This window comes from Numenius arquata, chromosome 14 (assembly GCF_964106895.1).
Source record: "Numenius arquata chromosome 14, bNumArq3.hap1.1, whole genome shotgun sequence".
In the NCBI taxonomy this organism is placed as follows: domain Eukaryota; kingdom Metazoa; phylum Chordata; class Aves; order Charadriiformes; family Scolopacidae; genus Numenius; species Numenius arquata.
This window is the reverse complement of record NC_133589.1, coordinates 16,823,997-16,838,690: the sequence shown is the minus strand read 5'-3', so window position 1 is coordinate 16,838,690 and position 14,694 is coordinate 16,823,997. Positions and strand designations below refer to the sequence as shown.

The 14,694-nt window shown below is 42.4% G+C and overlaps 1 protein-coding gene across 2 annotated transcripts in view; it reads left to right on the top strand.

The window, feature by feature from the left end:
- The window catches only part of CLUAP1 (clusterin associated protein 1), a 79,244-nt gene that overhangs the window by 2,768 nt on the left and 61,782 nt on the right, over nucleotides 1-14,694 (top strand). For both annotated transcript variants that reach the window (XM_074158554.1, XM_074158553.1), the window contains exons 3-5: nucleotides 74-158; nucleotides 5,542-5,721; nucleotides 6,821-6,916. In XM_074158554.1, the coding sequence (XP_074014655.1) occupies nucleotides 74-158; nucleotides 5,542-5,721; nucleotides 6,821-6,916 (361 nt within the window). The remainder of the gene's footprint in view (nucleotides 1-73; nucleotides 159-5,541; nucleotides 5,722-6,820; nucleotides 6,917-14,694) is intronic.

Here is a 14,694-nt window from a genome sequence, read left to right as displayed (position 1 = left end):
TCACAAATGAACCAGTCTCGTTAATATTGCACGTGTATTTCTTGTCAGACTCTACGCATCCTTCTCTCCACAGGTATGAACCTCAGACTGATATTCCTCCTGACGTGGAGACAGAACAGGACCGGGTTTTCTTCATTAAGGCAGTGGCTCAGTTCATGGTAAGTCTGCCGCAGGAGTCGTGCTTAAACACATTGAAATACTGGTTCCATTAATATGCAATTAAATGCTTTCTCTCTCAATCTCTTACCCAGCCACCCAATGCAAGGGAATTGTATGTATTGTGTCCTGGTGGACAACAGGATGCCCATGAGCCAGCAATGTGCCCTTGTGGCCAAAAAGGCCAATGGCATCCTGGGGTGCATCAGGAAGAGTGTGACCAGCAGGTGGAGGGAGGTCATCCTGCCTCTCTGCTCTGCTCTGGTGAGGTCCCATCTGGAGCACTGGGTCCGGTTCTGGGCCCCCCAGTTCAAGAAGGACAGGGAACTGCTGGAGAGGGTACAGCAAAGGGCTGTGAAGATGATGAGGGGACTGGAGCATCTCTCTGATGAGGAAAGGCTGTGAGGGACTTGGGTCTGTTTACTCTGGAGAAGACTGAGGGACGATCTGATCAACACCTATAAATACTTCAAGGGTGGGTGTCAGGAGGATGGGGCCAGTCTTTTTCCAGTGGTGCCCAGTGACAGGACAAGAGGGAATGGGCACAAACTTGAACATGGGAAGTTCCATCTCAACATGAGGAGGAACTTCTTTGCTGTGAGGGTGGCAGAGCCCTGGAACGGGCTGCCCAGAGAGGTGGTGGAGTCTCTGGAGGCATTCCAAACCCACCTGGACACGTTCCTGTGGGACCTGCTCTAGGTGGACCTGCTCTGGCAGGGGGTTGGACTGGATGATCTCCAGAGGTCCCTTCCAACCCCATATCATTCTGTGATTCTTGTGCTGTATTGTACGTGTTGTGCTGATTCTTTTGTGTGCTTGAATAGTCATAACTTCTGATGTTTTCATGATGCTATAGAATCATATATCAGTATTCTGTTGTATGAGCCTTCTCACTAGATCGAGCCTGATTTTTCTCAGATCAAATCTTTTATCGCACTGTGAATGAGCATACTTGAATTGGGCCGTCAGCTTTTTTTGGTCTCATGGAATAAAATAACATTGTCCTACATATCATTCCTGTTATTTTGATGCAGCGTGAGCCTTTGCAGTTATAGCACACTTACATAGCACTCTGAACCGGGTGGAAAAAACTTAATGGGGCTGCGGATGGGTCTGGAAGCAATGGAAGTCTTTATGCTAATGCCAAAGATTAATTTCTTATAGCACTTTGAGTTTTTAAAATATCTCAAAATGATATTCTAACCAAGCCAGCTTTTCCTTTCGGATTTGTGATGATGTTCACTGTAAAATTCCTTAATTTTTACTGTTCAGAGCATGATACACTTCTGTACGTACCAGAATGCACTGTTGAGCCCTGGAGCATCATAGGAATCTGTAATGAACAGATCTATTTTGTTTGGAGGGATTTCCTCCCTCCAAATCCAGCATGTTTTAAAAGGACAAGTATGAAAGCAGAATTAATAACTTAATAATTCCTTTTAATAACTGATTTCATATAAGAAATCCCAATGGGTTTTGACAAATTACATCATATGATTCAGAACATGAAATGAATGGAAGTTTCTTTAATCATCCTATACTTATTCTCAGTTAATAGTACAATGTAATATGGGGATTATTATAGGTTTTCAGCATTTTCAGAATGAGAAGAGCTTGTAGACATTTCCTTAATAATTCACTGTCCACGGAATCCACGGTTATCTTCTCCAGTAGCTAATAGCTTTATGCATCCGTAGCCAGATGTGAGATTTGACGGAGACGGATTTGTCTGAGAAGAGAACATCAGGATAGATTAATCATCGTGAAATATAACGAGAGTATAGCTCTCCTTTGCTGAACAAGGAGTAAAGATTTGTTAATTTTTTACACAAATTATGTATTGCTCTTTGCTACCAGTAGTTTGAGAACTTGCCAAATGTCTCCTTTTTGGACCCAAAAGTTCCTGAAGTGTCTGCAGGGTTGTTTTATGTGGGTTATTAATCATTTGTCCACCTAGAACTGTCCTAGTTTGTGTGACTCAATACCTGGCTCCTGCTCGAGCCCACTTGGATCTGGATTTGAGGCAGAGCGCAGCAAAAAGCTTCTGATGAGTTTAGTCTCATAGCAATGCACTCATGAAAACATACTTAGCAAACTAAGGTACCAAAGTCTTTGCAAAGAGAGACCTATTTGTTTTTTAAAAAGTGGTGGGAGAAGACATTGATGCAATTTCTGCTAATAATCATCTTGAGTGGTTTCTGGGAAGCATCGTATGTTCAATTCCCATTTCAGCCTGTGAAGATTTAGACCCACAGAGTACCCAGGAGACTAAGCTAAGTATTAAGCAAGACAGGGAGTTGAGAGCAATCCTCGTTCTCCCTATCGAGAATGTGCTGAGGAAAGAATGCAAAATGTTTGGGGTAGACAGGGTAAAGACCAGGACTCTGCTGGAGCACCCAGCTGGGAGTTCTGGTTCTTATAGATTCATAGATTGGTCCAGGCCGGAAGGGACCTCTAAAGGTCATCTAGTCCGACCTCCCCGCAGTCAGCAGGGACACCCCCAACTAGACCAGGTTGCCCAGGGCCTTGTCGAGCTTCACCTTGAATATCTCAAGGGAAGGGGCCTCAACCACCTCCCTGGGCAACCCGTTCCAGTGCTCCACCACCCTCAGAGTAAAGAACTTTTTCCTAATATCCAATCTAAATCTCCCCTTTTCCAACTTAAAGCCATTGCCCCTCGTCCTGTCACTGCAGGCCTTTGTAAACAGACCCTCCCCAGCCTTCCTGTAGGCCCCCCTCAGGGACTGGAAGGCTGCTATGAGGTCTCCCCGGAGCCTCCTCTTCTCCAGGCTGAACAACCCCAGCTCCCTCAGTCTGTCCTCGTAGCAGAGGGGCTCCAACCCCCTGATCATTTTGGTGGCCCTCCTCTGGACCCGCTCCATCAGGTCCATGTCCTTTCTATATTGAGGGCTCCAGACCTGCACACAGTGCTCCAGGTGAGGTCTCACCAGAGCAGAGCAAAGTGGCAGAATGCCCTCTCTGGATCTGCTGGCAACACTTCTTTTGATGCAGCCCAGGATGGGATTGGCCTTCTGGGCTGCGAGAGCACATTGCCTGCTCATGTCCAGCTTCTCGTCCATCAGCACCCCCAAGTCCCTTTCCTCAGGGCTGCTTTCTAATACCCCATCCCCCAGGCTGTATTGATACTGAGGATTGTTTCGGCCCAGGTGCAGAACCCTGCACTTGCTTTTGTTGAACCTCATGAGGTTCACCTGGGCCCACCTCTCCAGCCTGTCCAGGTTCATCTGGGCCCACCTCTCCAGCCTGTCCAGGTCCCTCTGAATGACATCCCATCCCTCTGGTGTTCCCTGGGCTGTTTCTGCATTTCTGTCACGCTGCCAAAATTAGGCTCTGTGGTAATAATAAAGCAGATTTTAAAGCAAAGCAAACTTTCCGGCTGTTGATGCCATTCTTGCAGCATAGTTCTATTGCGCTTTTCTGTTGCTTGGTAATAATCTGATCTTCAGAATAGAGGGGAGGTGATTTTTAATGATACTTTAAATCTATTTAGAGTTGTTATAAAGTCAGTGACTGTCTCGGGCTTTCCAAACATGAAGTTATGTGCTTGAGTAAGCAGTGCCATTATGCCAATCTGAAAAATATATGTACCTGTCTGTGTATTTTTTCCTCTTTGTAACTAGTTTTTGAGTGAAAAAACATTGTTTTTTCCTTTTACTAGACATTGATTTTTCTCTCTTGGGGCTGAATGGAACTGAAATTGGAATTCCTGTCTTTAACAGCCTCCTTTATGAGGTGGTTGTCTTTGTGTAGGGGATGTTTAACAGATTCTGTCAGTTTAATTACTTGCTTCTCTTAAAATTTAATATCTACTATTTCTATGATTAGTTTGTAAGATTTCTTCTACTGAAAGGGAAGGAAGGAAAACATACCTGGCTTTCCACTTTGTGTGTTGGCTCATTTGAGGTCACGCTGATCAAAATTTTCGGGAGTGATTAGGAGTTTTTTTGTACCATTAAGTCTTGTATTCTCTGGGCTCGGGGTGTACAACACCAGTAACCTGTGCTGGAAATTTTGCCTTGGCTTTTCAGCTGAGTTCCTGCCTGCAGGAGCAGATGTAGAATCGCTTTCCTCTGCTGGGTTGAGATTTTTGGGATTTCCAAAATCTTGGAAATGGAAATCTGATTGCAAAGTCACAAAGTTTGACAAGATGCAAGAGAGAGAGACGTGGGGCAAGAATTATTGGCTTTGTTTCCTTCATTCTTTGAAAGGCTGGAGCTAAATCCATTATTTGAGTTGTGGTCCTTTCTCTCTTTAGTTTCGCGGGGGATTTTGCTGCAGTCAGTTATTCAGTGAAGCTCGGTGCAAAGCGGGCAAAACTCATACCAACCACTCTGTTGGAGTCTTTTATCCCAGGTTGAAGGACTTGCACCGCCAGAGCCCTGGGGGGATGTGAATGGCTTATGGAAACACCGTAACACCAAAGTCGTGTAATACCACGAGTGAATCTTGGATAGATTCTTTCTGCCACACAATATTCCCAAAGGATAAATGTTTTAGAAGAAGTATCATCTTAAAAACATACTGAAAAGAAGATGTTAAGTCATTTGGATGCTTATTTTTTGTATCCGTAACCGGTGATCAGTTTTTGTTTGCTTGCTGCTTTAGTCGTGCCATCAGGCAGAGTGCCTCAAACTTTTACCTGAAGTTTGGTGTTGGCTCCTTGGGGCTCTTCCTTTAGGATATAATCTTGTCAGAAATTTCAAGAACAATGATTGTGTCCTTTCTGTGACAGATGCATCATTTCTATTATCCTCTTTTCTCCCCTTTATTATTTTGAAGTATAAAAAGATAATATTATAATTTTTAATGGTTTTTTTCCTTACTGGTCTGTCTGTACTTTTCAGAGATGGAAGACAAGGGAATAAAACCACTAATATCGTAGCAGGGAAAAAACTGAGAGAAACAATAAAATATTCTGAAGGTACTGCTGGAAGAGAAGACAGTTAGATTAGGATAATTGATCTTATTCTTGTAACTCATTAAGGGTGAAATTTACCTCTCTGCAGCATCATCACGAGACCTGGGCAGCATTTATGTTCCACTTAAACTTAATTTGAATTTAAGTGGTGCACAGGGTTTTTGCTGATCGTCATGCAGGGAAGAATTAATGGATAGTTTTGAATTTTTTCATTCTGGCAATTATCTGCAAATGTTCTGATGTGCGGAAAGTGCACGTGTTTCAGAAAAATTTCTTCTAGAAACATCAGTAATGCGCTGAGGCAAACTTTTGCTTCCAAACAGGAAGATTCACTTCCGTAAAGCAGAGCATGGTGTCCCCAAAAAGAGCTTTCAAGTGAAGTGTGAAGAGGTTAAATGAGTATTTTGTTCTTTGTGACACGATGAATTCATTCTTTCTTCCCAAAGGCTACCAAAGCTCACATAAAGCTCAACACTAAGAAGCTTTACCAGGCTGATGGCTACGCGGTGAAGGAACTGCTGAAGATCACCTCGGTGCTTTACGGGGCTATGAACACCAAGGGGGTGGAACGTGCAGACCCGAGTGAGGAAGACAGCAGCAAGTTCAAGTTTGATCTTGGCTCAAAAGTAAGGAAAACTTATACTTTTGTTTTGGGCAGGGATTTTGTGTTCACTTAGGGAAACCAAATCCTTTTTCTATCTGAAACTTAATCAGGGAATGTTTTCACAGGGGAGCGGCTATGGATTTAACTCGTACTTTCTGTTGTTGAGGTTATAGGCTATGATTTGCTTTAATCTCTGTGAATTCTCAACCAGAAGCGTAACATAAGGCACCAGGGGCACAAACTTGGTTATCTTTGCTACGGACTGCTGTTGAAATCATAGAAATATTGGAGTAGACCTGAATAAAGGCTATTTTCTATCTACTAACCTTGTTGCAACAGGAGGAGTTTGCAAAATATTGACTGAAAGGGTTTTTTGAGCCTGTTTGCATTGAAGGAACTCTTCGTGTTACCCTAACAGACATCAAAGCTGTTCAAGCCCTTAAAGTAGATGCCATCTCTAGATATTAGAAAAGCCCGAACACTTTGTTAAATAAGAGGAATTTCTGTTGCTTCTTTTTGTTAGTTTTAGCACCTCTTCTATATACTAATATTTTTAGTCTTTGATTGTTTATAGCTATACGATGTCATGCCCGCTTGTTAGGCAGTAAAACTACCATTCATGAAAAAAATGGTAGAACCACAGGTGATTTTTAATTTAGGTAGATCTGGTGTGTCCCTCTGAAGAAAGCACCTGAAGAAATAATAAAAAAAAAAATACTTGTAGATGATCAGTATTCCTTGCCTATGCAATCTGCTAGTCACGTTCCTTATGGTATATATACTTTTTACTTTTGCATGTTTCCTTTTGGCCCGGGCAGCACATGACCCAACAACTGGCCGAGTCACAGTTTTGAGGAGGTTTTTTCGTTGGCCAAAAGTGGCTGGTGTTTCACCCAGAAGCCCGTGTCTGAATGGTGCTTCATCTAGACCATTCTAAAGCCAGGAGACGGGCTCGCTCTGATTCCAATGGACAACTTCTTCGATGCTACAGCAGATTTTCAGCCACCGTGCTGATCTCTTACGCAATTTTAACATCAAAATAGGAAAAAAAAAAACCTGTTGTGGATTTTGTTATGCTGGGGATTCTCTTTTGCTATTGAGTGCTGTTTCTTTGTTTGCAGATTGCTGACTTGAAGGCAGCCAGACAGCTTGCATCCGAAATCACCTCCAAAGGAGCAACCCTCTATGACTTACTTGGCAAAGAAGTTGAACTGAGGGTAAGTACAACCTGGAGAGTGTATGGGAACTTGGGTTCACTGGCTGCTGTGAAGGAAAAGGGTGAAAAACATATCAGTAGTTTGTCTTAATGACTACATTTAAAATGAATATTCTCCGAGTTGAAGGGATGGCTCTGAAAGTTTGCCTTTCCTTCCCACTTGTATTCGTGCTTGAATTGCAGTAAGCCTGAGAGAACAGTTTGGCGTTTTCTCTTCAGCAGAAAACTGAAATACTCTCTGTAGAACTGTTTGGAAATACTAACTTTTTATGTACGTTTTAGTGGTGGGGATAGATATATTCAGAAAGATAAATGATTAATGCCCTTAGTTGCCCAAGTGAGAGGCTCATTATTTCTGTTACAGTAATTGAAGGCCTCGCGAGCCCGCAGGGTTCTTCATATTCTTTAGCTTCATTGTAAAATCACAAGCTGTTGCATGAAGTCACGGAAGCGTCCTGAAACGCTGCCAATAAGGCTTTCAATTATTTTCTTTAATGCATTTATCTGCAATGCTGGAGGTTATTCATTTTCTGAAAATAGACTTTTAAACAAGGGAAACCCTGAATGTTCTAGTTCTGTTACAGGTAATCTTCAGGTTAGCAGAATCTGAGCTGTAGGAAGCGCAGCCTCTAAGAGCAGTAGCCCGTGTGCCGCGATGATTAATGCTCCTAGGTCCTTGTTTGATGGAGTACAAGTGTTTCAAAGGGTAGATGATATACAGGGAAGATTATCTGGGGAACATTGCCTTTTCTGCTGGATATGTTAGCGTGGTATGCAGCAGTGTGAAAAGCATTAATATTTTATAAAAGGGAGAGAGAAGGAAGGCCAGTTTAATTCAACATACACGATTGTCACAAAACTGTTAATCAGTCACTTCTTGTCTTGCATTCTTGTCTTCATTTCTTGGCTTTGAAATAGTTTTCACACAAATACTGCCTAATGTTTGCCCTGAGCATTAAACCCTTTTTTCTAAGTACAGCATCTCTAAAACTCTGCTAAAAAGTCAGGTATAGGTCAGTATAAGGCAACATTTTTTTAAAAGTACTCGAGCATTGGTTTGAAATTGGACATTGTTTAATCCCTTTAAATCAAGGCTTTTAGGAGTCAGGCTGACTTTAGAACTGGGCCCTAGAAGAGGGACTTGCACAAGTGCAGAGCGCTGAAAGCATGAAATGAAAAATCAAGAGACGAGTAAGTGCTGCAGTGCAGCCACTTCTCATTGGGTCCATTAAGAAATCTTCAATGGAAGACTATTTAAAGGTGCAATTTCTAAAAGGACAGCATTTCTTATATATAGTAGCGAACACATGTTTCTTATGGCGTAATGACTGAGTGCACAAGATGGGGCGAACTAATCCTATATAGGTACACAGTTTATATTTTGCAAAAAGGTTTGACAGATTGAACTTGTTGTCTTTTAAGAAATCCTGCCTGAGGAAAGATGACCTTTGCTTCTGTCTCATTAGCTCTGAGTTTATATCCTAAAAGCACAAGGTGACACTCTGACAGCACAGTGAGAACCTCCAGAGAGCAGCAGAAGAGACTTGCGTGCTCTGTTCCTTATGATTTGCGACTGGTTCCAGACTTGTTTGGTGATTTGTTAAAGCTAAAGGACCCATTTTTGGCTCGCATGTTAAATGCCAAGTTTGGTACATAAGTGTGTGACAGGTTTGAGGCTTGAGCCTGTAGCAAAGCAAATAGGTTCCAGCTTAGAAGCCAGGAGGTTGCAGTAACCAGTCATTCGGTGGAATTTATCAATTTTTAATTTGTCCTTTTTTAATTAGAAGCACCCAACTCCGCTTTTCACTTGAAGTATGAGATTTGCTCATCAAACGAGAGCCTTAGAGCCAAATGCTGTTTTCTTCCACCGCTGTTAGGTCTGAAAATGCCCACGGAAGTCAGTGGAGCTGTAGTTCTTTCTAAGCAGCCAATGTTGAGGGGCAGCCTTTCTTCATTTCACGCCGTCTTCCCTGGATCCTTCACAGACTTGGTGAGGTGCTCAGAAGATGACAGGGATGGCATCTTCTGCCTGCCCTTCTCGCCTGGAACCAGGTGGGCAGAAGTAGAAGTGCAGTTAATTCTGGCTTTGTGTGGGGAATTAGAGCTTTGTCTGTGGATATCAAATTAGTTGCCATTAATCTAAGGTTCCTTTTATTATTTTTTAATGTGAAGATTATTGATTTCCATTACTTGTTTTCTTTTGACGTTGCGTGGCTAAGTAATGGGCACAATAAATTGCACTGGCAGAGGGATTGTGCGATTAAAGGGCAGTAGGAGAGCAGTATGGTTGACTTTTTCATTACACTTTATATCCTAAATCCTGTTACATATATTAAAAGCATTGACAATAGCCATGATATTGTTTTAATGAATTTGAGAACATGGTAGTTTTGTGTTTCCTGAACCTCTTGGTTTTTTTCTTTTATTTTTTTTTTCCCCCCAATCCATCCATTTCCAAATATTTAAATGAAGACTCTTGCTACCTAGGCTAAGACAGACTGATGATATATCTTGTTTCTGTTCTAAGTGAAGACTGCTTCATTTTTCCAGTAAAAGAAATGCCAGCATTTGGCACTAATGGGTTGACTAGGTCTGTTGTCATAGTCTGAGCAGCTTTTGGGGAAAGATCATTGGGAAAAAGTGAAGTAAAGCTCATTATTTCCTGTAGAAATGTTGACTCTAATTTGTGTCACAACCTTTACTTACCTTATTGGAGTCCTTTTTGCACATAATTTATATAGAAACTGTGTAGGAAAACCTTATACGTTAGATAAATTTTATTGGTTTGGGTCATGGAGCACATTGGGTTTTGTTTTTTTTTTAATAAATTGCTTTCTGAATGAAAACAGATTTCAGCCAGGGAAGAGTTTATTAGCGAAATGGTTCTGTTAGATGTTGTTGTAGGTATATAGTGATGGAAGTGTGTGTGTGTGTGTGTTTACTGGGAAGAGTTTGAGTCTGTATTCATTTTCTTGGAAATGTGGTACTGTGCTTTTCTGATGCCTTCAAAAATACATTGTTTCTAGGCTGAATGTATATGTAAACTACTTTCAAAGTTAATCTATAATTGTAAAAAACCCTTCAATTTAAGAATAGCAGAAGAAACCAAACCTACAAGTTTTCATTTGCTGAATTCAGACTGTGATGCTGTTAAGATTTTTTTGCGGGAAAAAACCAAACAACCCGAAAGCTCTACTTTCCTCACCAAGTGAAAATCACAAATGTCATTTTTGGTTTAAAGAAGAAAGCAGATTTTATATTTGAAAAAGAAGAGGAAGGCATTTCCAACTAACAATCTTAAATCAGAAGAATGCTTTCTGCAGGGCTGGAACCAAATGGCTTCTCTTCGCATTTAAGCTAAGAGATTCCCTTTCCTGCTGTCGGTGGATCCCAACTGGTGGAGTGGGTTGTGGAGCACCAGACATGGAGGGGAGAAAGTACGGGCTCTGCGTGTGCGTTACTACAGCGTGTCACCCACACTGTCACCTAACTGTGAAACTGGAGCTTGGCCCAGTTAATTTTGGGGAGCAATTCAGCTCTAAGGGGGAAAGGGATGAAAAACCTTACTTGGCCAGAGGATCTTTGGAGTTAAATGGTGATTTCCAACAAAGCTGTTTGTTTTTAGACCAGCTGTGTGTAAGAACAGCGTAGGTTGTTGGTGTCCTGTGGCAGTGCAGTGGTGGAAATGTAGAATTTTTCTTTTAAAATACATTTAATGCTTACATTTCCAAAATAGTCTGCGGTTTCCAGTCTTACTGGTCCAAATCTCAGAGCACAGAACCTGCAAAGGTGGAATTTGTAGACTCTGGTTTTGAATACGCTGGTTCCTAACGCTCTGTATTTGGTTCTTTATGTGTAAAATCATTGTAATCTTGATAGATGTTAGGATCGTAGGGGAGTTGATGAATGAATTTTGGTACAACACAGTCAGATCCCCAGCTGAAAAGCAGATTCTATGTACAGAGACATATGTCTTCACCTTCATTCTTTCCTTCACTGCCAGGGCCAGGGGAACTTCCCCTGCATTGCATTACTTTGTAGCCTTAATTTTCAGAATATTTACAACTAGCTTTGGAAGAGTAACTAGACACTTTGCATTCTTGTTTTCTGTAATCTGTTTTCTAGCTTTTTTTTTTTGGATGGGAAAAGTGGAGGTTGATTTGAGGTGGGAATGGGAGATTTTGTGTGGATTTCTTTCTCTCTCTGTACGCTGTACTAAATGCTTAGGACGATTAAAAGAAGTTGAAAATACCAGTGCTGTGATTTAAGCCAGTCAAGCCCAAAATTAAGAAAAGCAGCAACAGATTTAATGTAAGTTCTTGGGCAAAATGCAGCACCACTTCATTACACATTCACCCAAACTTTGGGTTTCATATCTGGTGACTTCCCCTGGACCTACACAGTGAATGGCTACAGTCTTGTCAGTGGCCTAAAGATCACAGAACCATGGAATGGTTTGGGTTGGAAGCGACCTTAAAGCCCATCCAGTGCCACCCCCTGCCCTGGGCAGGGACACCTCCCACCACACCAGGTTGCTCCAAGCCCCCTCCAACCTGGCCTTGAACCCCTCCAGGGATGGGGCAGCCACAGCTTCTCTGGGCAACCTGGGCCAGGCTCTCACCACCCTCACAACAAAGAAGTTCTTCCTAGAGATGTTAGAAGATGTTAGAGAAGTCAGTGGTCTTCTATTCCCTGTAACAGCTGGTGATCATGGGGAAAATGGCAAGGTGAATCCTTGGGGGGAGGGAGGGATGATGAGATGATCCAAATAATTCTTTAGCAGAAAATGAAGCATTAATGACCTTTGAGGGCAGTTGCGATCGGTTGAGGAAGGACGTTCCTGAGTTATCATACATCAGGCATCCAAAAGGAGGAATTCACAGCTCTTTCTAACCCCTCAGCGAAGCTGGCTGGCTCTGAGCTCCTGCCACTTGGCATCTGTCAGAGGTCCTGGGGACACATTAGCAGGAGCCTGTCAAGAACCTGCCTTGCTTACATTTGCTGAATTATTAGACGCAGTAAGATAATGAAGCAAAAAAGAAATACCAGAATAAAACTGCCTCTGTGCTGGTGGCAGGCGTAAAGATTTCTGACCTTCTCAAGGTTGTTTTCATTTTATTTACCTCTTAATTAGCTCTAAGCCATGTGAAATTGAAGAAAACAGAAAATAATATTTATTTTTTTTTAACATACTTAGCCTGTGCTGAAGATGGGCAACGCATCGGGTTTGTTTTCTAACGCTCCTCTTGGCACTTACTCCGTCTGTGACCTTGAGCAAACTGTTTATTCCCTGGGTATCCTCTTGTGTAAATAGAGTAATTTCTGTAATTTTGTAGATTAAAGCTTTTAACTGCCAGATAAAGGGCTTCCCGATCTATGGAGGATACGTTTGGAAGTACAGGGCGTTGCTAGGAGTGTTGCTGTTGTGTATGTGTAGGTCTAAGCTTGTTCCAAAACTGATGAAACTCACTGAGAATGTCTTTACCGACTCCAGTTTGTGAAACGCTTGGATTAAACTCTTAGGAGAGCCGAAGGTGTTTAGATCCAGCTGTGGAACTGTGAGGTTATCGGTTACAATGAAAAGCGTTTCGACTAAGGTTATTTAACTTGGATCTCTTTATTCCCGGCTTTTTTGATTAAAGAGCCCTTCTCCCTGCCTGCCCCCTCTCGCGCTGCTGTAGCTCGCTGCCTGCTCTTGCTGGAGAGAGGGAGATCTGATTTGAGCGCTGATTTGGCTGCGTTATTCAGTACGCTTTGGAAGTTAACGACAAAAAATGATTTTATTTGTAACATTGGAAACATTTTCCGTCTGCCAAATGTTAGTTCTGGGTACGAGCTACTGCCCTGGGGGAGGCTGATAAACTAATTTCTTTTATTTCCTGTGCTTTGGCTAAAATGTTGCCACGTATCAGGGAGGAAAAAAAATTTTTCTAGTGGAAATTTATAACCTGAAATTGCCAGAACTCTGGAGAATTCCCTAGTTTGCTTCAAATTTCTTGAACTGACCTGCTTCAAACCGAAACCTAACCTGTCAGTTTTGAGAAAAGGGGTTTATTGCAAAGCGGGAAGCTGTGTAAAACTGAAGCTAAAATTAAACCTTGCAGTTGTAAAGTATATTTGAGTCAATACTGTTCTATATTTTAGATTGCTGTAATCATAACCGTGGCTGTATGCCGTGTGGATCTAACACTTGTGGATGTGTGTTTTGTGTAAGAAATAATTTCATAGTGAACTTCCCATTAGTATTTAGCTTGGAGAGGCGGCGCCAGCTATAAATTGCTGGACGGCACATTTCTCCTCCCAGTTTGGGGACCAGTTATGTCAGTGCATTGAGGATTCTGGGGACCAGTTGGAAGATTTGAATTCTTGTTAGCTCAGTTCTAGACTGCGTTGAAAAACCGTTGTAGCTTGGCTGGGAAGAAAATCGCACTTAAACCATCTTTTTCACATCACAGCATTTGTCAAAACCTGTATGACCCCGCAAGAAGTTTCGCTTAATTGGGCTAAATCAGAAACACTGTATTCTGAATATCTGGTGAGGTTTGGGTCGTTCATTACTCCTAACCTTCCTTCATGAGACACAAAGTATGTGTCTCAAAGCCGTGTCAAAATTTTAATTACATCAGAGGAAAATGTGTTGGCTTAAACATAAGGACAATGATTTTAGCTGGCTTTACCTATTTAAAATGCCTTTTTTTTGTGCCTGAAGAGAGCCACCCTATAATTCTGTCTCTGGAATACACCAGCCACTCCACTTACTGCTGGTTAAGCTTTGCTGGGAATGGAGAATGGAAATGGAAGTTATACGGCAGTGTTCACTGAGGTCAAAGGCTTCATGTGAATTTAAACTATCTCTTTGGGTGATATCACTGCCTCCACAATGCCTGCACCTTTGCATGATGTCTTTGTGGATCTTTGAGGTCTGAAAGGTGCTGCTGAAAAACATACTCCTTTTTGTTGCTGTTTTTCTTCCCCTAAGAAAATCATATCCCTTCCTGAAGTTTTCTTATATGTTATCTATAAAGAAAGGAAATTCTGTTTCTAGTTTTGTTGCGGAAGAATGTGGACAAAAGGAGAAACTGTAAAGACTTTTTTGCCTGACTGGGTGTCTTGCCTTTTTGATGACCCTGCTCTTTTTCCCTTTAAAAAGCAGAAAGCAATCTCCCACTGGTCCATGCTGCCCATTTTATCTGTTTATGTTAGGAAATTCACTCACAAACCTTGCTTTTGCTCTGCTGGAAGAGATACATTCCTCGTTGTCTTGGCCGACTCTGGAAAAGACATCACAAGCCACCTCCTGGTTAAGTGACACCCTGTTGTCCCGTGGACAACTCCAAGCTTTTACCAATGCTGTGTGCCACAAAACCTTACATGAAGTAAATTAAAGGTGAGGGTTTTAAGGATGTAGGAATAATAGAATCATGGAATAGTTTGGGTTGGAAGGGATCTTAAAGCCCATCCAGTGCCACCCCCTGCCCTGGGCAGGGACACCTCCCACCAGACCAGGTTGCTCCAAGCCCCCTCCAACCTGGCCTTGAACCCCTCCAGGGATGGGGCAGCCACAGCTTCTCTGGGCAACCTGGGCCAGGCTCTCACCACCCTCACAGCAAAGAAGTTCTTCCCCACATCTCAGCTCAATCTCCCCTCTTTCAGTGTCAAACCTTCCCCTTCCTCCTATGGCTCCCCTCCCTCATCCAGAGTCCCTCCCCAGCTTTCCTGGAGCCCCTTGAGGGAGTGGAAGGGGCTCTGAGGTCTCCCCAGAGCCTTCTCTTCTCCAGG